Source organism: Cydia splendana, chromosome Z (genome assembly GCF_910591565.1).
Source record: "Cydia splendana chromosome Z, ilCydSple1.2, whole genome shotgun sequence".
Taxonomy (NCBI): domain Eukaryota; kingdom Metazoa; phylum Arthropoda; class Insecta; order Lepidoptera; family Tortricidae; genus Cydia; species Cydia splendana.
Window position 1 is genome coordinate 2,709,432 of NC_085987.1, and position 26,175 is coordinate 2,735,606.

At 37.2% G+C, this 26,175-nt stretch overlaps 1 protein-coding gene across 2 annotated transcripts; it reads right to left on the reverse strand.

Moving 5' to 3' along the window:
- Window positions 1–483: 483 nt before the first annotated feature.
- On the reverse strand, window positions 484–18,534 carry LOC134805334 (uridine-cytidine kinase). 2 transcript variants are annotated; one of them, XM_063778664.1, is made up of 6 exons: window positions 18,332–18,534; window positions 17,247–17,506; window positions 16,586–16,725; window positions 15,865–15,962; window positions 12,902–12,950; window positions 484–711 (listed from the first exon to the last, which is right to left on the reverse strand). In XM_063778664.1, the coding sequence occupies exons 1-6, from the start codon at window positions 18,515–18,517 to the stop codon at window positions 566–568; spliced, it is 879 nt and encodes a 292-aa protein (XP_063634734.1). In that variant the 5' UTR covers window positions 18,518–18,534; the 3' UTR covers window positions 484–565. The 2 variants fall into 2 exon arrangements, with proteins under 2 accessions (XP_063634734.1, XP_063634735.1); XM_063778665.1 differs by lacking the exon at window positions 484–711 and adding an exon at window positions 5,720–11,583.
- Between the last annotated feature and the right edge of the window lie 7,641 nt (window positions 18,535–26,175).

The window sequence follows — 26,175 nt, forward strand, 5'->3', positions numbered from 1 at the left end:
CGATACGGCCCGCCATGCTATATTGACCATCGCCGTCCAGGGAAGTAGAGTTAGACCAGGAAAAGTCTGCAACAATTTTGATAGCATACGCAGTGCAAGTGTTTAAACGTCATAATTTCATAGAAGTTTGACATTTAAATTAACACTTGCACTGCGTGTGCTATCAAAATCTTTGCAGACTTGTTTTGGTCTAACTTTAATAACGCTAGAATAAGTCCATGACTTCCGTTAAACTACTTCTAAACGCTTTTAACGTTCTATCACGATGGTCAATATAGTAGAAAAAATATCTGATTTAAACGATCTTTGACAGTTCAAATATCACGTGTTCGAAAGGCGAGGTAACAGCATCTATCACATCTCTTTAAAATCGAAACACACACTCATGATTTGTTGCCATCGCCAGCCTTTATGATTGGAGTTAGTAACGCACTGTATATTAAGCTGGAGATTAACACGTTCACTGCGTTAGATATCGGGTTTTTCCAACGCTGCACTGAACGTGTTAGAACGCTACCTCTGACTTTGGTCACAGCACTCAGTTACAAATAAATAATAATTCGGTTTAGTGCGGCCGTCCGCTCTTCCCCCGCTGTGGGCTGCCCGGGACAGACGGACAGAAGTCGGGGTAATCCAGGCCCACGAAGTTATGCTCCCTGACGTTCCGTTTCAGAAATTCTGATATGTGTTGCACTATCAGGTCGATCGCCACTGGAAAGCAAAGCAAGTTCGTCATTAAAGCCAGGTTAAGCCGTCTAGACAGGGCAATCGTGCGGAGTGCGGGGGTGGGTCGCGAGCTGCATAGGTACATCGCCATTGTTAGTAGCTCGGTTACTACTTACAGGGCTAGCCTGTGTTATAGTAAGTCAAGTGTAAGTCTTGGGCAGTTGTGTAAAAGTCTGACAACCCTGTGTTCTTGTGCGGTGTCGGCATTTACGCAAACATCAAAGGCGTCGGTCCACTGTTACTTTTTACAATGTGACGATGTTATGTGTTATGCTGTGTAGGTATGCATGAATATTAATAACAATTTGCTTTCCTATGGCTGTGACTACCGCACGTTGCAAATAGAATAACGGATATCAAGGGACAAATGCTCGCATCACACTAACATTTGCGAAAATTTGATTTTCTAAAGAAACGACGCACAAGGAATTTCGTACATTGACCCACCCATGGTGTCGGCGGTTAATGACTCTGTGCGAGCGGGACAGGAATATAATTATGCGCGCGCGATGAAGATAGGAACAGGCAGGTCTATGTACGTAATTCGTCGTGATAAGAGTCCTTTCTCTGAAGTCTGGTCTGGCTAATGAAAATAGACTCTGCATCACATTATTAATGTTTACTTATAGTACAGTGTAAGTATACGCGAAAATGACCTTGCGATATTCCACTTTCTTTAGAGAGACTTTGTATTTCATTAAAATGGGAAAATTAAAATAAAATAATACTACTTAATAGGTTGCACACTTTATTATAGGATACAAACAACTAAATGCTTCGAAGATTCGTACAAATAGATACAAGTCTTATAATTGGGACAATCACGCCATGCAAAATTGTTTTATGAAATTGTGGGCAATGTTGACATGAACATAAACGAAACATGGAAAATTGTGGGCAAAATTGTAACAAGATAAATTACGAAAATAACGCACACGCACTTTTAATAAAAGTAAATCTGTAGTTACAAAAAGGCTAAAATAGTACAAACATGGAAGTCTTCATGGAGGTTTATCTTGTATTACTACAATTTACAGAGTGTTTAAGTTTGGTAATGACGCATGTACCTATAATTTAGGTACTTCTCTTTATTTGCATTAACATTCCATATTACATTATATTATGGTGACAAAGCCAAAAAAACAGGTAGGTTAATTTTAAATAAAATGAAGTATAAATAATTGATAAAATGTTTTCCTACAAAAGTTTTTATTCGAATTATGATCCGTGAATAACTTACATATACATACACACGGCATTTAGGTCCCGAGGTCCCTATTACGCGTAGGTATGTACCTACCTATGTTTATAAGAATAGCAGTTAATTGACGCAATTGTATAGCTTAGTCATCGTTCAAGTTGATTTTCTTCTGCGGGATTTTAGTCTCCGATACTGAAATAATCTTAACTTTCAGGACTTCCTGAAAAGCTACTTAGCTTTGAATGCTTTAGAAAATAATTTATAAAACAAAATTCCTCTAAGGAATAACTTTAATAAAAGTTCACATTGACCACCCATACAACCATTTCCAGTCGCCGTTACGACGCGGTGTTGACACATCTTGTGTCGACACCGTCTGTTTCGGTCACAATTCCAGTCGCAGAGTCGTCGCCGTGTCGACACAGTTACCAGAAATGGGGAAGGGTCGACACATGACACAAAGTGACATAAAGTGTGGTCGCCGTGTGCACACATTGTTTCGGGTTTGCGACTACTTTATGCCAAAATCATTCGTTCATTCGTTCATTTTGTTCCTGTCAAATGGAAACTGTCAGATGGAAAAATACTTAAATAAAAATAAGTGACATTAATACGCCATCTCTTAAACGGATTACAAGACGTAATTATATATTGTTTGCATTTATATTACAATATGACTTAAATTATTATGGGGAATTAAACTGCTCGAGTGATTTGATAAACTAAGTGTAATATAATCAACGCGCCACCACATTGTTGTAGTTTAGCGGGAAATGAAATTGTTTACTTCTCAGTGCCTGTGTTCATAACTATATTATTTGAAGCATTTTTAGTACTTCGATGCGTATACTATACTTAAATAACAGAAATAACGCTTTACATACTACCAAACTTGTTAATTATGATGTATAAATATGGTTTAAGGCTGAGAAATATTGCAGTCACAAAGTAGTTGCAATGTTTCGACTTTGTGTCGACTCTGTGTTGACACATGACACGCGCTGTCAAAAGTAATAACAAAGTTACTGGATTTGCAAAATGGCTCCTTGTGTTGATTTGTTTTCAGATATTCTCAAAGTGTAAAAATGCCGTGGTCAGAAGATGGGCATTAATCGATTAACTGTTTATTCGACTAATTAATGGAATAAAAAAAGTTAATTCTCAAATTTTAATCGCGATTAGTTTAGTCGACCTAACATAGATTGAAATTGAATTAATCTGAATATTAATCGAATAAATTATCGATTAAATCTCGATTGAAAGTTGACAGGGGGCCATTTTTGTACGTAAAAATAATAGAAATGTCTTGCATGCAGATGGTAGCAAAACACTTTGTCATAAAAGTCGAGATGGGTGTCGATATATAGGTTTTAGGGAGTGCCGATTTCGAAAATAATGATCATTTTGGAATCCGAAATGGCGGCCATGCACTGTGTCATAAAAGTCGTCATGGATGTCGTTTTATACGTTTTAGGGGGCCCCAATTTTGAAAATGATGACCATTTTGGAATCCAAAATGGCGGCCATGCACTATGTCATAAAAGTCGTCATGGGTGTCGTTTTATAGGTTTTGGGGGGCGCAGATTTAGAAAATGATAACCATTTTGGATTCCAAAATGGCGGCCATGCACTATGTCATAAAAGTCGTCATGGGTGTCGTTTTATAGGTTTTAGAGGGCGCAGATTTCGAAAATGATGACCATTTTGGATTCCAAAATGGCGGCCATGCACTATGTCATAAAAGTCGTCATGGGTGTCGTTTTATAGGTTTTGGGGGGCGCAGATTTAGAAAATGATAACCATTTTGGATTCCAAAATGGCGGCCATGCACTATGTCATAAAAGTCGTCATGGGTGTCGTTTTATAGGTTTTAGAGGGCGCAGATTTCGAAAATGATGACCATTTTGGATTCCAAGATGGCGGCCATGCACTATGTCATAAAAGTCGTCATGGATGTCGTTTTATAGGTTTCTGGGGGCGCAGATTTCGAAAATAATGACTATTTTGGATTCCACTTTTATGACAAAATACGTAGCCGCCATCTTGGATTATAAAATGATCATCGTTTTCGAATTCTGCACTCCCTAAAACCTATAAATCGACATCCGTGACGACGCAAGTTATCTTTATTTTCAGATCTAACAAATTGCTACAGAATACAAAGGACAAAAAAGAAGCGAGGAGGTAATGAAACAAGCAAAAATACAGATGATTCCTCGACGCAATTGGGTGATTCTTAAATTGTGTCCAGATTTTTTTTGTCATAAAAGTTTATATTTTTCACATATTACTCTCACAAGTTCCGTGACATTTCGACCTTGTAATTTTTTAAGTAAATGTTTTTGTTTATCTATGAGGATCTCACTAGAATAGTATAATCAAGGTATGTTTATATTTGATGAATGAAATAGTAACGCAAAAAAAAATATATTTGTGTCTTATATTCCTGCCGAAGACTTTTATTTTACCTTTTCCTTCTACACAAGTTTGGCCAAGTAATAAGAATTTAGGGCTCTCAATTTTATTTTGACTTCTACAACAGTAAAGCTACGAGGCCATGTTTGGTATCGTTTTCGTATAAATTCGCAGTACCAAATTTAGTTAAGGTATCACATTGACACCATTCCGAAGTAAAAACATATAAACTTATTAAAATACTTTCTTTTAAACTCCTCTTCACGCTTAAACTGCTGAACAGTTTTAATTTAAATTTGGTACACATATATTTTGAGTCCCGAGACAGGATATAATAAGTTATCTCAAAAATCATCCTTTAAAGGTGTGAAATGAGGTGTAGGGGGGAATTCAGAATTGACTTCTTGAAGCATACTGTTTAAGTTTAGGTTTGAAGTCATGTTTTTTCATCATTTTTAACTAAATCAAAGATGTAGACCATCCCAAATTTCATATAAATCGGTTCAGCGGTTATTGATTTCCCGTACAAATTTCCACGCCACTTTTCACACCTTCAAAAGATGATTTTGGTTATAAGATCTATCCTATGTCCTGTTCCGGGACGCAAACTATTTCTATACCAAATTTCAACGAAATCGGTTCAGCGGTTAAGCGTCAAGAAGAGTTTCAAAAAAACCGGCCAAGTGCGAGTCGGACTCGCGTATTAAGGGTTCCGTACATTAAGTCCGACTCGCGCTTGACTGCACATTTCTAATAGGTTTTCCTGTCATCTATATGTAAAGAACTATTTTGTGTATTCAGACGGACATACATACAGACGCACGAGTGATCCTATAAGGGTTCCGTTTTTTCCTTTTGAGGTACGGAACCCTAAAAAGATTTATTTTTATTTTGTGGAATGGTGTCAATGTGATATATTAAATGGATTCAGCACCCCAGATTTATACGAAAACGATACCAAACACGGCCTAGCACCTTCACTGATATAGATATATCAAGATAAAATTGAGAGCCCTAAATAAACTTTCAAGAGCGGATATCTCAAAAACTATTCAACATATCGAAAAAATTGACTGAATAAACTTGTAACAAATTAAATAAACTTTCATTTTGTATAAGTGGCCATGTCGCTGAGATGCATAGTTTCCGAGATATAATCGAAAAACGGGAAAATGGGACCTTCAAAGCCCCTCTCTCCCCCCCCGCTCAAGGGCTACGGCCGGGGACTTTTGATATGTTCACCTCCTAACTTGTCAAACCGAGTTACGGAGTCAAAAATTGTGTTCCGAGCATTTCCCTCTACAACTTTTGGAGCATTCGTTGCCTGACCTAAGTAGCTTATTGAATTTCTTTAAAAACTTTTCTGTAAAAGGTTGACGGGTGTTGGGTGTTTATATGGTTTCGGTCGATTATTATCATTTGCATTGCCCATGATGACTTACTAGAATTACGAGCACACGAGACACTAATAGTAGTTTGACAAACCTTGGTTTTCAAGAGGTATTTTATATTGACATTTGCTGTCAGATTTAGTCGCAAACCGCACGCAAAGTGCACACAAATGTGTCGACACCTTGTTACGGAAAAGTGTAGACACGGCGACGACACTTTGTTTCGAAACAATTCTAGACACATTGTGTGGACTCTGTTACGACACATCTGACATTTAGTTACCACTTTGTGATTCTGCGACTGGAATGGTTATATGGGCAGTTAATCTTTGTGTACTGATTCATTTAACTGAGAAATATACTTTCACGTCTAATTTACAAATTACCTAATCGAATAAGTTTAAAAATAGAAACCACCAAGTGTGAGCTATTGTGGAATATAATAGGCTGATGATTAAAGTTAACCTCTTGTAAAATAAGGATCCTGACCGAATATTTAATTATGTTTTAGGATTTTTGTCGAGCATTATTTTTGCTTCTCTATTAGGCAGGCCGTCGAGGCACGTCTACACAGGCCGAGCGGTTTCGCGAGGCAATTTCCTCGCGAGGCGGCGCATATTCGGCGCGACCGAGGTTTGAATTGAACTCACTATTTTTAACAACTAACGCATAGGAAAGGTTAAGGCATACCTGATACCCACAGACACATAGTCGACCCCCGAAAACACTTCATACATTAAACATTGAAATTGAATACGTACACATCCCCGGAAATATAACATATAAAGTGATAAACTAAAAACGCGTAAACTAATCACGCGAAAATCATTATAGCAAAAGTTTCTATAACTAATCTTAACATAAACCAACTAAACTAACATTTCTTATAATGTAATAATAAAAACAAAGCAAATTGTGATAAATTATTCGTCCGTTTGCTTTTAAGATCATAAACAATATACAGTGTCGAATTTATACAATTGATGTGGCAATGTGCAGAAGACCGTCTACAAGATCTTTTGTAGCTTGCCGCAGCCTTACGCCCGGACATTTGGGACTATTTCTAATTTATATATTTCGTAAAAATTAATACCCTAACCTTTTCAAATTATCACAATAATTCACAGGATTTATATTGATAAAACGCCAATGCATGTTTAATATGCTTTAATTAGCGACAGTATTTAAAATACGACAATAACATAATCCTTCATACACTTAACCTATATTTTCTAAGAATACAACCAATCCCTTAAAATAAATTCCAACAATTATATTATTCTTGTAGCTTGTTCCAACTATTGCAATTGTATAAAATTATTAGTTTTGTAATTTTCAACAGTGATTTACTTTCATTTTTTATTAGTAAACATAATCTGTTTGGATTTAAATTGAAGTACATACCACCCACCACTTATAGTAGTTGTCCTGTAAGTGCAATGTTTGTTTGAGCTCGGCCATTCTAACAACTTAATTATGTTGGTATCTGCGTAGTTCATAACAAAAATCTTAGTAAAACGAACTATAATAGCTTCGAAAAAATTATGTTACTTTGAGCGAAAATCAGGTTAAATATCAAGAAAATATTCCTATTTTGTGTAAATATTTAGATATGGATTAAAGGAGATATAATTTCCCGTTTGATCTACTTGAATGAAATAACTTGCTGTAGGTATCTATTTAATATTCTATTTTGTAAAGATTTGGTGACAAGTTTCTAAAAGTACTTTCTCAGTAAGGTCTTCAAATTCTGCAATGCAATCACATTTAAGTAACTAATGCTATGTCACAAAACGTTATGGCATATAAAACCTAGGCGACAATTGGGGACGACACATCAATTTAATATAGGTAATATGTAAAGTTGAGTTCAATAGAAATTGCGAATAATGTAGGTAAACAAACCAATTCGCCTTTATTACTTCGTAATCTCGCACTTTTAAGGACAACCATGATCTTATCGACAGTTTATATGCTTAACTCTTTTATTTATATCAATTTATAGGTTGTTGTATATCTGTTTATTTATATGTAAAATATATAATCTATCTAATACCTGTAAACGATTTCGATGGTATTTGCTATATGGGGGTTTTCGGGGGCGATAAATCGACCTAGCTAGGTCTTATCTCTGGGAAAACGCGCATTTTTGAGTTTTTATATGTTTTCCGAGCAAAGCTCGGTCTCCCAGATATTAATTATTATTTCAGAAAACATCTGTCGTATAAATGTTAGGTTATTTATATGACAATAGCAAAACATACTTGTGGCTGGTAGTGGTAACTGGGCAAAGTTAAGATATAAATTTAAAGTTGTGCGATTTGAAATGAATGCACCAGAATTAACTGATCTGTACTTTACACCACAACCTATTTTTAAGTGGTTACATATATGTAAGAACAAATAAAATCTAAATAAACAATACAAATGCAGAGAAGATTGAAAAAAGTATACACAGCAAAAAATGAAATGCTATTCGTTTGGCAGTAGTAATTATATAAATGAAACAATTTGTGCACAATATTGAACAAGATTTTCTGGAAGGACCTTTACCAGTATAAATTAGTATAAAAATGTTACTTGATATTCGCTAGTTTTTTATATTCCATAATGGCATTTAGGAAAGGTATTTAAGAGAAATAAAACGTTTTAACCTTAAACATTAACAAATACCAAAAGAGGATGGTGTTTCACTGTGGTATTTAATATCATAAAAATAATGCCGGTATTCAGTCCATGGTTTTGTGTGTGTGTGTGTGTGTGTGTGGCATAACTTGTATCAAACTTTAAGGAAAGGTTACTAATACTAAATTAAAATCAGCCTTAAAATACACATAACTAATACACAAATCAACACCTTAACATTAGAGTACGGATTACATATTGGGGCATAAACATTTGTTGGCCTAAACGGCCTAAAAACTACAAATATGTAGTTGTAATATCGGCCCGATTCTGTGGTGTTCTACACTAGTTACGCAATTACATTGTCACCGGGACTATCTAGCAGTACACATAACTAAACTACAGTAGACTTGCGTTATTGCAGTCAAATGGGATTTTTCAATGTGTCAATCATGCAATAACCGCGAAATCATATTAATTTAGCATTTTAACATTATCCGATCCGATATCGGATGACGGAGAAGCAAAAAAGGCATTTTTTATGTAATATTTGTTTGTTATCCTAAACAAAGCGTTAATGGAATAATTAAAGGACTTGATGCCATAGTGCATTTTCAAGCAGCTATCGGATCGGACAATATGAAAACATTGAAAATGGTCTTAGGTGCAGTACCGCTGAACTGAGTCATATAGTGAGGTTATAGGTTTGTATAACAAATAACAGTCAATAGCCGGATTCACTCGTCCGAGGCGGCGCGCGAGAGGCACATCTACACTGGCCGTTTTGTGCGCGAGGAAATTGCCTTGCGCGTATGCTCGCTCTAGCATAGGTAGGTAATACCGGCTAATAGGTAGCATTTGTTCAATTGTGGAATTATGCAACGAAACAAAAATCCTCAAATATGCAGAACTTCTTTAAACCCATCATTATGTATTATTAATTATTATTGCACGTAATTATTTTGGTACATAAAATATATTGCGTTTGTTTTATTTCATCTTTATACTCGTATTGCACAAATATGTTCAAAAAGTCGATGCCTTTTAAAAGTATAAATGTTAACCAAGTATTAAGTTCAATGTATTTAATACTTGGTTAACTGACTCACTGACTGTATCAACCATACAATATTATCGGTCAACTCGTAGGCCCCACGATCCAACTCATTTTAACAGTACATTACCATAGTCACGTAACAGGGGCCCATTGAATGTGTATAGTAGTACGTCTACCACCAGTTTTTACATTGACATAACGCTCACGTCTACGTAATTTACTTTCTGTACATCTCGCTTGCACTAATATGCGAGTACGAGCGAGATGCATAGAAAGTAAGTTACGGAAACGTGAGAGTATATGTCAATGTCAAAACTGATGGTAGACGTATAGGTATAGGAGGTAAACACGTCATTCTACTTTTCGTTTGTCACACTATTGCGCAAGAAATATATATTTTTAACTAGTATATACAATTTGTGTTTCAAAATAGTACATTAATCATTGAAAATAATTAATTGTTCAAAAAGAACATTATTTTTAAAGCTGGAAAGCAAACGTAAGTAATATCTTATCGTCAACGAAAAGTAGAATGGCTTAATTAGTTTAATACGAGGCAGGCAAGCCTAAAAATAAAATACCGGGACATGCACAATGCTTTCCTCAAGAAATGCAAGGAGATTTACAACTAAAAAATAACCTAAAAGTCAAATAAAAGCGGCGCCTAGTGTGCAGTCTTAGCTGGGAATTTTGTATAAAAAATACATTGCTTATACAAATAAAAACCATGAGTGTTTGTAAAAAAAATCATCATGTACATATGTACTACAAAATTATTTCACCGAATTGATAGCTAATGTTGGTTGTAAAAATTGCACATATAATAATATTTCATCAAATAAGGGCCTACATGATGTAACTTACGATTAAGTAAATAAGGTAGTACAAATACAGGTATTAGGTCATTACCTATGAAATTGGCGTTTTGTTCGGAGAATTTCAACGAAACACGAATTTCCATACAATTAATTTTGCGGATATTTTTTTGATGGCTAATTCAAACCAAACAAATTTTTTCCAGTAATTTTTGACACCTTTAAGGTATGTTTTCAATATCTCCATTTCTTGAAAATTGGTACCATTAGAAAAATATAAGTAATTTTAATACTCGAACCGACAGCACATGAAAAGACCTATTTTCAAGGCTTAATTCTGAACACTTAACAATAAAAAATAACAATTAATTGTATGTAAAATCGTTGTTTATTGAGTGCACTGTAGTTTTATTGTAATTGTGTATGTACTTTTGTAAAAAAAAAAAAACTAGGATCAGACTTATATCTATGAACAAAAACGCCAATTTCATAGGTAAGGACCTAATATATTACTGGGACGCTTGCGTACTTGTGATTTTTCAAAAAACATAATTATTTTCTAAATATTTGGTTAAGTGAAATGATTGAGATAAATTTAAATATTTAATAAATACAATATTGCACATTGCGTGTGTATGCTTCCTGCTACATGCCCTTTATTTCATTTATATATGATCTTTTGCATTTTTTTTAAAGATATCCAATATCCATATACCTAACCTACTGAGATATCTTCGGGACATAGTTAAACATAAAAGTACGTTGGTACATAACTAATTATTTTTCGTCAAAAATTATGTAATTTGAAAAATCGCACGTACTCTTATTACATAGAACAATATATGTACCTAAAATAGGTTTAACGCATTCACTGCCAGGGGGCGTGGCGTAGGAACAAACTTGTATGACGGTGAACGCATATGTGCGTTGGGGGCACAGTGAATGTGCTAAACTACGCGACTTTCGAGATGCAGCATAGGGCTAGTATGTGCGACTTTGTGGGCTTATATAAAGTCTTTGTGTTGGATGCACTCTTACACAATCAATGAACCTTTGTTATGTGAGAGATGCTTTGATATTTTTTATTCATAGATAACTTCACTCACTTATTCGTTTCACGCCATCGGTAACTTAACATATGCAACTTTGTATGTAACTGTCATTCAGTCTCCTTTCACCCTAGTGCATCTCAAAAGTCCCCACCCTCCCCCTATCGACTCAGCGTGTCCTCCGAGCTGCCGGACATCCTTCTCGCCCCGGTCTCCTCTTCGTGTTTGCACCCGTTCAGGCGGGGCGGCGACCGCTTCTTATACATAATGTCCCATATGTGGTGCACTATCAAGTCAATAGCCACTGCAACAAAAATGGACCTTGAGTGGAGGGAGTAAGGTCCGGTTTAGCAGCTACTTAAGGCATAGCCGCTGCAATTTGGGCCCTACATGCGAACAAGTATTTTATGACAACAAAATGGTGGTCAGTAAATTGAGTTCGATTTTTTTGCTTTACTTTGTCTACAGTTCGTTTTATTTCATGATGCGACTAAAGCTTGTCATATTTTTTTATTATAGTTATAAAGTCTATAAAATTGTGGTTGAAAAGTACTATACATTTATTTTTGACGGCTAGTCAAATAGTTACATAAGGACCTTTTTTTGCTTTTCATTTCATTGCAGTGGCTATGACTTTGTGCTACTTACCGTTGTTATAATATACTTAGAACTAAAACTTACAAATATAATCCTTCAAAACAGTAGAAACACATGTGTGATAAATTCAAGAAGTTGTCACGTTGGTACGATCGGCTGGAGTACATCAAACTTTCGCGACATCACTACCAATGTTGCGCAACACAGGCCAGAGGGTGCAACATAAAAAGTTTGAGAACCCCTAATTTCACAGTTTAACGCTTCGAGTCCCGATAACTGTCTCGTCCGGAATAAAGGTAAATGCAGTTCACTGGAGCAAGATGGCAACCAAGAACCGAAATACGCAGCACGCGAAGGCCCCCAAAAAAGTGGAACCGCGATAGTCAAGATCGTAGGGAATTAAATGGCATGGTTGCTACCACTATCTTTTCAACCTGTACCGACGACCGATACATATAACGACGCCCTAAAGGTGTAATCACCTAATGCAACCGCCGCCGCCGCGCTGTCGTCCAAAACAGAGGGTCTACCGCGAACACCGAAGTTCGCAAATTGCGGGCATCTTTCTCTTTTACACCAATTAAGGCATAATTAGAGTGAATGATAAAGATGCCCGCAATTGACGAACTTCGGTTTCACGTTTGCCCTCCATATGAAGGCAAACATGCAGACTAATCGCTGATGGTAAGCAATTACCGTCGTCCATGGACACCTGCAACGCCAGAGGGTAGCAACTGCGTTGCAGGCCTTTAAGATCGTATCGGTCGTATCTGTTCGGAAATACACAGTTCATTCCACAGCTGGTTCAGTTAGTTTAGGTTGATTTAGTTTTAACGTATGGAATATTCGGCTGGTCCACACAGAGCGAGCAGCCTCGCGAAGAAGTTGCCGCGCGAAGCATCTCGGTCGGTGGAGACGTGCCTCGCCGAGGCAACGTGGCCGAGGCACGTATACACAGACGATGCCCGTTCTATATGGACCCGGCTATTGAAAAATGAGATGTGGTACTAGTAAAAGTAACTCACCGATATTGTCAGCGCCTCTGGGAATAATGACATCAGCGAATTTCTTGGTCTGAAATAGAAAAGGAAAATAATTTATGTTATGTGTGACCCCTAACACTGTTAAAATAAAATAATTGATGTACATACACTGACGATACCGGCTTATCATTTTATACGCAACGGAAACTCTAATTTTCACTGAAATAATTTTGTTGCCTAAAATGCCTAAATCAATAGAACTCACAATTCTACAGGTTGGATCAAAAATAAATGTTTGTTCTTATCATTCTTATCAACAATATGCCGAGGTTATTACCACATTTATTTGGGCCATCCTGTTAGTTATTACATGTTCGTAAACGTCTTTCAAATCTGACAAGCTGTTGATAATCGTGCTCAGTGTGAAGAATATAACGTGCGCTTTGATTTGTAATCAGTCTTGTCCAGTAAATACTGAGTTGGATATCGTAACTATTTCATTAAACGTTCTCATCATCCACGATTATAGGATCTAATGTGTTCTCTCTAGAATGATACACGTGCATAATTATTTTCCTTCTATTTTCACGGAAACGTACGAACGTGTCTTGCTATTTCAGTCAGTCTCGGTACAAAAAGTACTGACGTTGACTGAATTAGCATGAGAAATACGAACATTTCCGAGAAAATACGAAGGAAAACAATTATGCACCACATCCAAAATCTAAAAATTTTGTAAGGATCCGTGGGATTCAACTCTCTGCAAGTGAGGCGTAACTATAATGTTCTGGTAGGGGCTTGTAGAACTATGCGCGGAGATTCCGACTGCCCTGACCTAGTGACACAGATAGTGAGACTCTCTGTGCCTTTCCTATCCAAGCAGGAACTTAGGCCTAGACACCATAACCTTCTTGCAGTTCCAGCAACGCGTATTGTAGCTAACGTGCGCGCCGGTGGAAAAAAAACGGGCGGCGGCGCGCCACGAAAAAATCCACGGCGGCGGCGTAACGCCGGCGGCGTGGGATTTTCAACTTTTCAATATACGTATAATGAAAAACCAAGATTAACTCTAAATCAACAAGGGAAAAAATCTCAAAAAAACTGTGGTAAGTACATCATGTTTTTAGGGTTCCGTAGCCAAATGGCAAAAAACGGAACCCTTATGGATTCGTCATGTATATCTGTCTGTCTGTCTGTCCGTGTATGTTACAGCCACTTTTTTCCGAAACTATAAGAACTATACTGTTGAAACTTGGTAAGTAGATGTATTCTGTAAACCGCATTAAGATTTTCACACAAAAATAGAAAAAAAAATTTTTTTTGGGGGTCCCCCATACAACTGAAACTAAAAATATTTTTTTTCATCAGACCCATACGTGTGGGTAGTGGACTATGGATAGGTCTTCAAAAATGATATTGAGGTTTCTAATATAATTTTTTTCTAAACTGAATAGTTTGCGCGAGAGACACTTCCAAAGTGGTAAAATGTGTGTCGCCCCCGCCTGTAACTTCTAAAATAAGAGAATGATAAAAGTAAAAAAAATATATGATGTACATTACCATGCAAAGTTCCACCGAAAATTGGTTTGAACGAGATCTAGTAAGTAGTTTTTTTTAATACGTCATAAATCGTAAACCGCAATTTTATTATGTTACTTGCTGATACGGAACCCTTCATGGGCGAGTCCGACTCGCACTTGGCCGCTTTTTTTGGTTTATTGTAGAAAAATCATGAAATATAATCTAATTAAAATGTTGAAAAAACATATGTCAAGTATGTTGGACGCTGCTATGATCGGTGTAAATAAAAAGATACGCCGCGTAATGAAAAGACGTCCAGTATTTTGGACACGCCGAGTATAGAGTACCCCTACTTTATGTGCATAGGCTTTTTTTAGTCCAATTCATGTTTTTTTCAAATAAATATAGAATAATTGCATTTTTTAATTAGAAATACACTTACTGATAATGTCAACTTATGAAATGAATTTAAGTAAGTAAAACCTATTATGTTTATATTTTTGCAATAACTTTATAGCTCGTAGGTGGTAAAATGTTACCAGTCATTGACGTCATTTATTTCACATTAAATCTAACTTAGCGGGGTATCCTAGGAAGCAGTAACATCTGAGCAATGGTTTTTACAATAATGCATGCACTTTTATCAAAATTGTTGTAATAAATTTCTCAAATGAAAACGGGTCTGTCTCTTGATGAAAACAAATCCACACACACACACACACACCACATCCACAGGAAAAAAAATCCATAAAAATATTTTTTTTTATCTATTTGGTTCATTACGTTGTAATACGGCAAGTAATGACATTTTAGAACGTTTTGAAACACCTAACATCGCTCTATTAAAAAATAATGAAATATGGGGAGAATGTCAGTCTGTCGGATGTTTCCTTGCAAGTTCTGCGTTCTGTAGGACTTTGACAAAAAGATTATGTTCACACTGGTTTCCAATATTTACTTACTTACTTAAAAATAACATAATATCATTCAAGTATTAGTAGTAGTCGTAGTTTCCTGGGTAGTGTAAGTACGCTACCAGGGAAAAGTAACGCTATGCTTTAATATTTGGTGCAGAATTTTTTTCTTGGGATGTCCAGTATAGTGGTCTCGGCGCAAATTTTAAACTACGGGCGGCGGCGGCGGCGCGCTGACTCCTTATGGCGGCGGCGCGCACGTCTAATTGTAGCACACCTAAAATCTTCTCTCATTCACGCTCTAAAATTTCTGAACGCGCTTCTGTCATGGGCTCCTGAACGTGATTAATTTGCAAGTCGATGGGCAAGTGTATGTAGTATATGTCTGAAGTATTGTGAGACGATGGATGGTAGTGGTATTTTATAAAACTGTTTTTGTAAAGTGTTGTGTACCGTAGCATATAAGTTGACTCGAAATTGTACAGTGATTTGGTTTATACTGTCAAACTGTATAAATTTTGTTTGAATAAATTAAAAAAAATGTATACGCCAGTGTTGTATTGTACTTACCGGCAAACAGAACTCCTCGAAGGCGGGCTTCACGAAGTTCATGTACTGGTTTAACACCTGCTCCAGGTCTCGGCCTCGCTCCATGATGTCCCGCGGCACTAAACAACAAATGAACATATCAGAAACGAACAGTTCAGCGGAAGCTTGCGACTTTATTTTGGTAGGATAGGAGGCTGGTTTTCATGATAATAACGATGCTATATTTATGTCCAGGGGACAATAGTGACACAGTTTGTTAGAAGAAATGTTGTATCACATTACACTAACATGCTTAATAGATGGCTCATCATGGAAATACAGTGTAAACTCCATATAGCGTCACTCGATATCGATAAAATGTCGACGTTATAGAAAGTGAAACGTTATCACTATCTATAACGTCGACATTTTATGGCTATAGTTGCTTTACTTTAATATTATTTTTTCTCTATAGGTATAACGAAAACTCCCTATAACATCAAAAAATGTATGGTCCCTTGAGTAATGTAAAAAGTAACAAAATGCATGTTTGGTCATTTCAAATAAGGTTAACATGGGTAAGTGTGGCATACGGGTAAGTGTGGCTGGCCTATGGCAAATGTATGAACTCGCATTAAACACTAATCAATGTGTAAACAGGCCCCAGAATTAAGGCCAGTTACACTTACCCTGCCACATTTACCCATATCGACCTTACCATAAAATCAGTTATTAAGAGTTGTCCGGGAGAACATAACGTTACCTCTCCTCGCCAACCTGGTGTCAGAGTCAGTATCAACAAAGAGCTTCATGTGGAACCGTTCTCGGACCTCGGGGAAGTAGAACACCAGGATCCCCTCGATGAGCACCACGTCAGCAGGGTAGATTGTGTGCGTGCGGTTGCTAACAAACAAATTATGTGTTAAAAATTTATTTATGATTATTATGGTGTATAAATACATACTTAAACGCAATATTTCACGGTCAAAATAGCAATCTCCTTGTTTTACATAATTCAAGGCAGCTTCGTGATCGTGATTGTGACGTCACGACCACGTACCGTTTAGTAAGGGATGCTTTGTGTGTTGCCAGATTTTGATTGTTGTTTCTGAATTTTGTATTGCTTTGATGCAATGGGTGCCATATAAACTTTTGATCCTCAAAACAAACCAGATCGACTGATACCCTTAAAAAAGAATTCATCTGGCCTATTGTTAAAATAATATGCAAATTGATTTGTAGTGAGCATCAAATAGATAGTGACGTGATAGTGGCCAAAAATATAGTAACACCTAAATAAGGTTCTGCTCCAATATATTTCACCATTTCGGCCATGACTCTTTGATACAGACTGTACCACTAATGAGTAATTTTAACTAGAAATTATCTCCGTTCCATCCATATATTATTAATTATGTACTTACCTAATTGAATTAGTGATGTAATTATATATAGGCACTTCGACTTTCTTCCCCTGCAGTATATCCTTCAGTGTCGCCAGCAACTTCTTGTCATCGAAGGCGTCAGGGTGGTCGAAGTTGAACTGCCCCCGCTCGGCACGGAGCCTCTCCGAGGGTGTGAGCTCTCGGTAGAATGAGTCCTGGCTGATGCAGACCACACGCCTCTCTGTTTGTTCCTTGTGTTGCTGCCCGAGCTTTTCTACTATGCGTTGGCATACTGTTGACTGGGAGGTAAAAATTCACATAAGTAAATGCTACATTAATTTTGTACAAGACTAGAGACATTTGCAAGTAAAAATATAAACAAAATATACAAAATTTGACTGTCTCAAGGTAGATTCAAACAACTAGGGAACAAATCAAATTAAATTATTAAAAAAATTTTTATTTGTGTTTTTAATAGTCACACTCAGTCAGTAAATTATAAACTGAAATAGATGTCATACAGTAAAGAATAAGTTTTTGACATAAATCTCATTCTTGCTTGAGGCTCCGGTGATAGTGCCACCTACGACAACCCAGGTCTGTCTATAATCTATTTTTAGAAATTATTAACTCAATTTACTCTAGTGCAAATTAATTGTTATTATAATACACACTACCATATATCCCTGACATGGGAAAATGTGGTCTGGCCTAAACAGAGGCAATATGAATCGATCAACATTTAGTTCCATGTGTTGATAGGTAACATAAGGTGTTATTAAAATTGTGTGCCATGTGTACTCTTAAATGAATAGTTGTATTAATGTATTAAGTTAGTCAGCCTGTTAACAATGCTCTCAATTCGTAACATATTAATACATTGTGCAAAAAACAATCGAACGACGGATGTTATCTTTCTCACGCGACAACATCGCAGTCCTTACATTCCGATAGGTTATGTTAATAATTTCGACTTAAATCCTCGAAAATGGTCTAAAACTAGTCTAAGACCAATCTTAAATCATCGCGCCGGCATCTTATCTCTTATTTTGACCGTTACGTAACTGTATTTGGTAGGGAATAAAATGGAAAATCAATAATAAAACAATGTGGTCTAGCCTCACCTTGCCACTGGCTGTGCCTCCTGCGACGCCGATCAGGAACGGAGTTTTGCTCTCCAACCCATTCGTAGTGGTAAAATCTACCGTTTTGTCAGTCATTTTCTTAAATGTATAGAATTTTCTTGCTGTTTTTATTGAAGAAGTGGTACAATGCGCAGCAAAACGGCAGCCTTGCAGTATTGCTGACATGACATATGAGAAAATGTTGCCCACTTCCAATGTACCACAGAGTCCACCGATGACAGAAATTATCAGTTTTAGAAGACAAACGAATTACAAATATTTTTGATAATCTGGATCAAATCAGGATTTCATTAATGATGAATAAGTTCAACACGTATTCATTTAATGGAATTCGATATTCCTAATTTATTTTAATATTCTCTTCCCATTTAACCCGATTTCTGAATGAGATTTCTGAAATTCTTAATTTTTATATCTGGCAGGAAAATATCGCTCCTACCCCACTGCTACCGCACCTTCCGCACTTGTCGCGAAAATCACTAAATTTGAACTCAGTGCATCCCGTTTAAAAGTGCACATTTTAAAACACGTGAATTTTGCCGGTCCGGCTTATTTGTGTTCCGGTGTTGTGATACTATGATGTCACTACAGTCTGAGCTTTAGTTCCTGTGACGGTAGTGTGTAATAGGCACTTGTGCCAGTCGCGCCCGGACGATCGGTGGATATAAATAAATCAAACTTTTATCAGATTCTGCAAAAAAATTGTCCCATCTGTACATCCAATAAAAAAATCATAATCCTTGTTTTAATCCGGTTCCAGTTCAGCTTGTGAACTTGAATAAATTATTTAGTTCAGTTCAGTTTTATAAAAATGGTGAAAATAATAGATTTGGAAGACGACTTAATGAGTGAGGAGGATGTAGGCAGTACCGATGACGATACAACTGAGGAAGAAGATGACGGAATAGAGGCTGATATAGATGAGAAGCCGCCAGATCCTCCTGACCCTCCTGACCCTCAATTGTCTGTCTCCACTCCAGAAGCCTACTCAGCGCCAGAGCCATCAGCTTCGGAGGGGGCTGCTGGTCCGTCGTCGGCGCCAGAGGGCATCCAACGACGTACGCTCGGTCCCGGTATCATCCCTCCGTCACTTCGTGTTGGCCCCCCCAGATACGTGTTGGACGTTATTGCCCAGTACGGTCATTATGTCGAGTTGCAAAGATCCCTGCATGGCCACGGACCTATAAGACCACCAGGACCAGACGGTCTGAGCAGATGGGCTCATGAGCTTCAGCAACTAGCCGGGCCGCTCAACGGGCACGGTGACTTGCAATTTGCGTGCAGCATCACGGCTCTAGACTCATTTAACACACCAGAACCCCCGTCAGAGACGAACTCAGAAAAAAATAGAGGAACAGAGCGCGAAATTGATGTCCCTGCTACTGAAAATGCCTCTCATACTACTGAGAAAGCTATGGATAAGGAAGAAGGAAAAACAGATAGCGATAAGTCCACTAAGGAGAAAGCAAACGGAGTAGGTGAGAAAGAACAATTAGCAGCCACAGCCGCTAAAGCGAATCTGCTGTTTAGCCCTGATCTCTCGGACTGCGAGCTCTCCGACATATCTGATTCTCAGGCTCCACCGGACTACGATACGTTGCAAGCAGAGTTAACTAGCGAATATAAAAGTAACACAGAAATTGAAAATAGAACAACATATCTAACGGAATGTCCATGGACAACAGTAAGGGAGACCTGTCTCGAAGACCTCGATCCCGAATTAGAGGATCCGATTGACAGAAAAGACCCTTCTGAAGAGGCTTCTGAAGAAGGCGAAGCAGCCTGCCTACCTGCTCACAGCGTCGTTAAAGACTGCTGGGAGCAGTGGGTGGACGACGACCGATTGTTTAACCTCGCCGAAGATATCAACGCGCCGTCCACCTCGACAGGAGTCCTCACGTCCAGCCCACCAAGCCCAACAACGGAACGCCGTCGAGTTAAGATTGAGAACAGACAGCACGCACTCGAACACGAGCGCGCAGAGAGACCAATAAAACGTTTCATCTTCGTCCCAACGGAAAAGATCGGCCGCATCCTCGGCAAAGGAGGACGAAGAATCCGAGAAATAGAAAAGAAAAGTGGCGCAAGGATCAAAATAGAACACCGCCGGTCGAATAAACCTGTCACTCAGCTCACGATAACCGGTACTGACGAGCAAATATCCATGGCCGACGAGGAGGTATGCATAATTATACGCAACTTTAAACTTCCGAAGTCTGGCGACGCTACGACCGCCTCTGTGAGCAGCCAAGAAGAGCTTGAGTTCAAGAGGCTACTAATTGGTATTAAAAACCAAGTGCTTGATGCAGAAAAGAGATGTCGTAAACCTTAGGCACAAAGAAACCCACCAAACTAGGTAGCAGAACGCTTTTACACTGTGTCCACTTTTTCAACAGTCGACAATGCGTTTTGTTTTTATCGTGGGCCTGCAGACTGTCATGTGCAGAGGGGCTACCGCGAAAACCGAAATTCGCAAATTGCGGGGATCTTACTCTTTTACTCCAATGAAGGCGTAATTAGAGTGACAGAGAAAAATGCCCACAATTGACGATTTTCGGTATTGGCGGTAGCCCTACAGAAGTCTAATTATATGAATGAACTCTAAGATCATTAGGTTATCTCTGTCTATAAAAAACGTTTTTGTTCTCGATACTTTTGTAGTAACTTTATTCATTGTTTAATGTTACTTTCATTATATGTGTTATAGATTTTTTGTTTCGAGAAGGCGCCAATATTAGGTATATATCACAATATAAGTTTTTAAGAGTAATAGAGTGACCTTAAACAAATTAAATTTGAAATAGTGTTTCTTGCAATTTTAAGTCTAGCCTAGCATTAGTTGATTTTCTTTTAAAATAAGAGTAAAAGCGATTGTTTTTCTATAAGAAAGCGTTTACACTATGTAGACAGCTGCATTCGACAGTTAATACATAAGTCTATGGTTAATACCTATCCCGCTAGGCGCTTTTATTGCCTGTCAAATTTAGAAGTTGATCCATTGACGCGAATGTCACTAATGTCACTATACATATTGTGATGCCATCCCATTGTTTGTTTTTAAGTTTTTTGTTAAACCCCTAGCAAAAAATCAAATTATACGTAGGTATTTATCATAAGGCTGAACCATAAATAACGAACTTTAATCGAAAATAATTTACAAAAAGAATCAGAATCACTCATTTTTCTCCTAACGGAAATCACGGAAATTCAGCAAAATTACACTTTAATTAAGAGCGCGTTTTTAGACATTAGGTAGGTCGTATGTTAACATTGTTAACCCCTTGCCAAATGCATGCGTAGGTATGGCGACTTTAAAATTAATAAGTACGACCATATTGTCAATCAATGCAGGGCTATTATAGTGAGAATCGGGTAGTATTGCTACCTACGTCGTAATGAATTTCCAAAGAGCTTTATCCTAAAATTGTTATAAAGTTAAAATAAAGGTTAAGACGGTTTATAAGGCTGATACTCGTATATAATGTGAATCATTAGAACTTAGATTTGCTGCTCAGAAAAATCAGGCTTAACCTTCTAAGGCGCAGCCAAAAATCCAAAATTAGCCACTGAAATTTGAACCTAAACTGTAGGAAATAGAGTTGATATTACGTTGTTTAAAAATTGAATGAAACAAAGCAAAAGCGACTGTTCCAATTGAATATGATTTAAATTTCGTCTAACTGAAGAGGTCCTAAAGTTAGACCAAGAAAAGTCTGCAGCGATTTTGATAGCACACGCCGAGCAAGTGTTATTTTAAACGTCAAACTTCTATGAAATTATGACGTATAAATAACACTTGCACTGCGTGTGCTATCAAAATCGCTGCAGACTTTTCTTGGCTCTATACTCGTAGGTAGGACCTTGGGCCTTAGGAGGTTAAATCAGACTTTAGGGAATTAAGGTAACAGCATGCGCGTGCGCGATATAAGTGACAGCCAGAGCCTTTTTCTCATCATGGCGGCCCTGCCGAATGTTATATTGGAATGATAAATTTTACAATCGGCGCGGCAAAGGGTCAAACATTACACTGTATATTTAATAATTTATTGTTCTGCTCACGCGCATTGCATAACTATACCTACCGTGGACGACATGTTATACGTATCACGGTGTCAGGTATTTTCATGGACATGCTAATTGTTTAACAAGGACTAGAGCGAACTCCATAAGTCCAGATTCTTCCGTCTGCTATTGTAAGAGAGCCCAATATAGGTATTTACTGGGAAAGATTTAAATTACGGACATTAAATTAACCGTAATGTTAGGTAATAAATAAGATTATAGGTATATAAAGGTTCCAACCAATGAAAGTTCAAAGTTGTTTCAAAGTTTGGGTTCTCGAACCTATGCGAATACACTTAAATTAAATTAATAATATTTAAGTAATTAACATTATCGAGTTTTGGTTGTGCATACGCTGTACCATCTTAACTTAGGTATTTTATTTTAAGTTGTGTCAAGTAATGTATTTAGGTAGGTACAATTTACAACTACCGATAGGATAATCACTGGGGGAGTAAGTTTAGGTACTAAACATTTAAATAAATAATCGAATGTGTGTTATTATTATTAATATATCTTTAACTGTTGTCTGTCATACTCTACCTAATTATATAGGTACCTAAGGTTTTAAAATCGTAACCTCGACGATTCTTTTTTAAATAATTATATTTACCTAGAAAGCATTCCTTGTCTATTTGTTCAAGATCGTTCTTTTTTATACCGGGTGTGGCCTGTAATATGAGCAAAAAATTAAACTGTAGGCTGTACTCCTCATACTGACCAACATTTATTCAGCGACTTTTAAAAATAACTCGTGGTTTGATTTTTAATACACTTTAAAGTTTATTCTAAAACGCAATGTACTGCGAATTTTGTTAAGTTTAAGGCGTGACAAGCAACGTCAATCACAATGATATGGCGTGGCGATGGCGTCCATTGAAGATAATATTTATTTTGTATGAAAAATAGGGAGTCTAAATACTTCATAATTTTTAAAAGTTGTTGAACAAAAGTGTCACCGTTTGAGGAGTACAATCTATGTTTTAATTATTTGCTCGTGTTACAGGCCACACCCGGTATACCTATACTTATGTACTTAAATTTAAAATAGGCTCATAAATAACCCGCCGGTAAAGCTCGTATAACATCGAAAATGCTACCTATTTACTGAAGTCTAATACTTACCTATTTGAATGTCTACACGTGCAGTATCATCTTTTTCTCAAACATGCAATGAAATATTGATGTTATGTTCCTTATAATAGGCTGCGAAGTATGACGTTTCAGGTGCGGCTAGGACAAAAGGTCGTGGAATTTCATACACATCTTGCAGGCCTAGGCCGGCAAAGTCCTCTTTTTAGGGTTCCGTACCCAAAGGGTAAAACGGGACCCTATTACTAAGACTCCGCTGTCCGTCCGTCCGTCCGTCCGTCCGTCCGTCCGTCTGTCACCAGGCTGTATCTCACGAACCGTGATAGCTAGACAGTTGAAATTTTCACAGATGATGTATTTCTGTTGGCGCTATAACAACAAATATTAAAAAGTACGGGACCCTCGGTGGGCGAGTCCGACTCGCACTTGTCCGGTTTTTTAATTTTCATTTCACAGATATTTGTAACACAGCATCGTGGCATTCATCCATAAAAAAAATCGGGCAAGTGCGAGTCGGACTCGCGCACGAAGGGTTCCGTACCATATTAAAAAAAAAAAACAAAAAAAAGCAAAAAAAAAAAAAAAACGGTCACCCATCCAAGTACTGACCACTCCCGACGTTGCTTAACTTTGGTCAAAACTCACGTTTGTTGTATGGGAGCCCCATTTAAATCTTTATTTTATTCTGTTTTTTAGGGTTCCGTACCCAAAGGGTAAAACGGGACCCTATTACTAAGACTTCGCTGTCCGTCCGTCCGTCCGTCCGTCCGTCCGTCCGTCCGTCCGTCCGTCCGTCCGTCTGTCACCAGGCTGTATCTCACGAACCGTGATAGCTAGACAGTTGAAATTTTCACAGATGATGTATTTCTGTTGCCGCTATAACAACAAATACTAAAAACAGAATAAAATAAAGATTTAAATGGGGCTCCCATACAACAAACGTGATTTTTGACCAAAGTTAAGCAACGTCGGGAGTGGTCAGTACTTGGATGGGTGACCGTTTTTTTTTGCTTTTTTTTTTTGTATTTTTTTTTTTTTTTATTTAGTATTTGTTGTTATAGCGGCAACAGAAATACATCATCTGTGAAAATTTCAACTGTCTAGCTATCACGGTTCGTGAGATACAGCCTGGTGACAGACGGACGGACGGACGGACGGACGGACGGACGGACGGACAGCGAAGTCTTAGTAATAGGGTCCCGTTTTACCCTTTGGGTACGGAACCCTAAAAACTAGAGGCAGTATTTGCTTTATGGTTCGTAATGACACTCTGTAGGGCTACCGCCAATACCGAAAATCGTCAATTGCGGGCATTTTTCTCTGTCACTCTAATTACGCCTTCATTGGAGTAAAAGAGTAAGATCCCCGCAATTTGCGAATTTCGGTTTTCGCGGTAGCCCCTCTGGCACTACGCCTATAAAAAAAAACAAAAAACAATGTTTGCTATAATTTGCAGTTTTATTTGTATAAAATCAACATGAACTTAATAAATAATACATTCTATAATTTTATAATTTTAAATTATAAATTTAACTACACAAATAAAAACATTTAAAATATTTCATCTAAACGTTAGCGGTAAAAAGGTCTATTCAAACACGCGTAGTTATATTTTTTAAATTGTTATGGAGGTAAAGTTGAAAAATATTCATTCTGTTTTATTGGATTTATGGTGAGTTGTTGATTTTTTGACTTTAATATGAGTTCCGACGAAATAATGAAATTAATATTAATTCTAATCGTAGGTGTTGGAATTGGCAGCGTAAGCAGAATTGATTTTAATAACTTGCTGCCTCTGCCGCCAAGTCAAAGACGAAGTATGTATATATGGTTGCTTATGGCAATTTTATTATTTGAGAAACTAAGAAAAATGGCTTACAGTTTATTAGAAACAGTTTTGTGGCATATTTTAAATGAATGTAACTACAAATTCGTCAACACTGTGGAAATTATACTTATTTACTCCATGCATAAAGCAACGATGTATGTGAAACATGATATCAACATGAAAGACTATGTAAACTTATGTGACGAAAACGACAGTCAGACGGATACAAGGCGAAAAAATCAAAGATACATGAAAATATACGAGTAGTAAAAATACACGACTCGTGTAAAACATACGCGTGATAATGATATAGGTATTACGTGTTGGTTATATTTTGGGTGTAGTTTACTTTTAGTTTTTTCTATAAATAAAACTTGGGTTTCGTGGATTTTTTATTTTATTTATTTCATTGCATGTTTGAGAAAAGCACTATACATACCTCGGCGGGAAATGGGGTTGCCCGCGCTCAGACCTATCCGGCCGAGCGAATAATATTTATATTATTGTATTTCTTTCCCATCACGGAACAATGGTGCTCCGGACCTTACATTTCCGGATATTTTACATAAATACATACTTTCCAAAAAATACAAAAATGTTTTATAACACTATGTTTATAATATAAGTAAACATAATCTTTCTATATAGAGGTTAGTGTCATTCGAACGTTTAACGTTCCTATATTATAATGGGTAGATATACTATAAACATTATACTCCTGTGATTCATTTGAACTTCTTGGATTAGTACTTTTGTCATCGGAGAATTACCTACTTACGAGACTATTGTCATCGAAATATATTCTGGTTACTGATTTAATTGGTACCATTAAGCAACTCTA

Excerpts from the sequence above, each read along its gene's own strand:
- LOC134805334 (XM_063778664.1), bottom strand. The coding sequence starts at position 18,517 with ATGTCAGCAATACTGCAAGGCTGCCGTTTTGCTGCGCATTGTACCACT. Across the intron at positions 17,507-18,331 it reads GAGGCACAGCCAGTGGCAAG|TCAACAGTATGCCAACGCAT; the intron begins GTGAGGCTAGAC and ends TTTACCTCCCAG. Across the intron at positions 12,951-15,864 it reads TCGAGGAGTTCTGTTTGCCG|ACCAAGAAATTCGCTGATGT; the intron begins GTAAGTACAATA and ends TTTCTATTTCAG.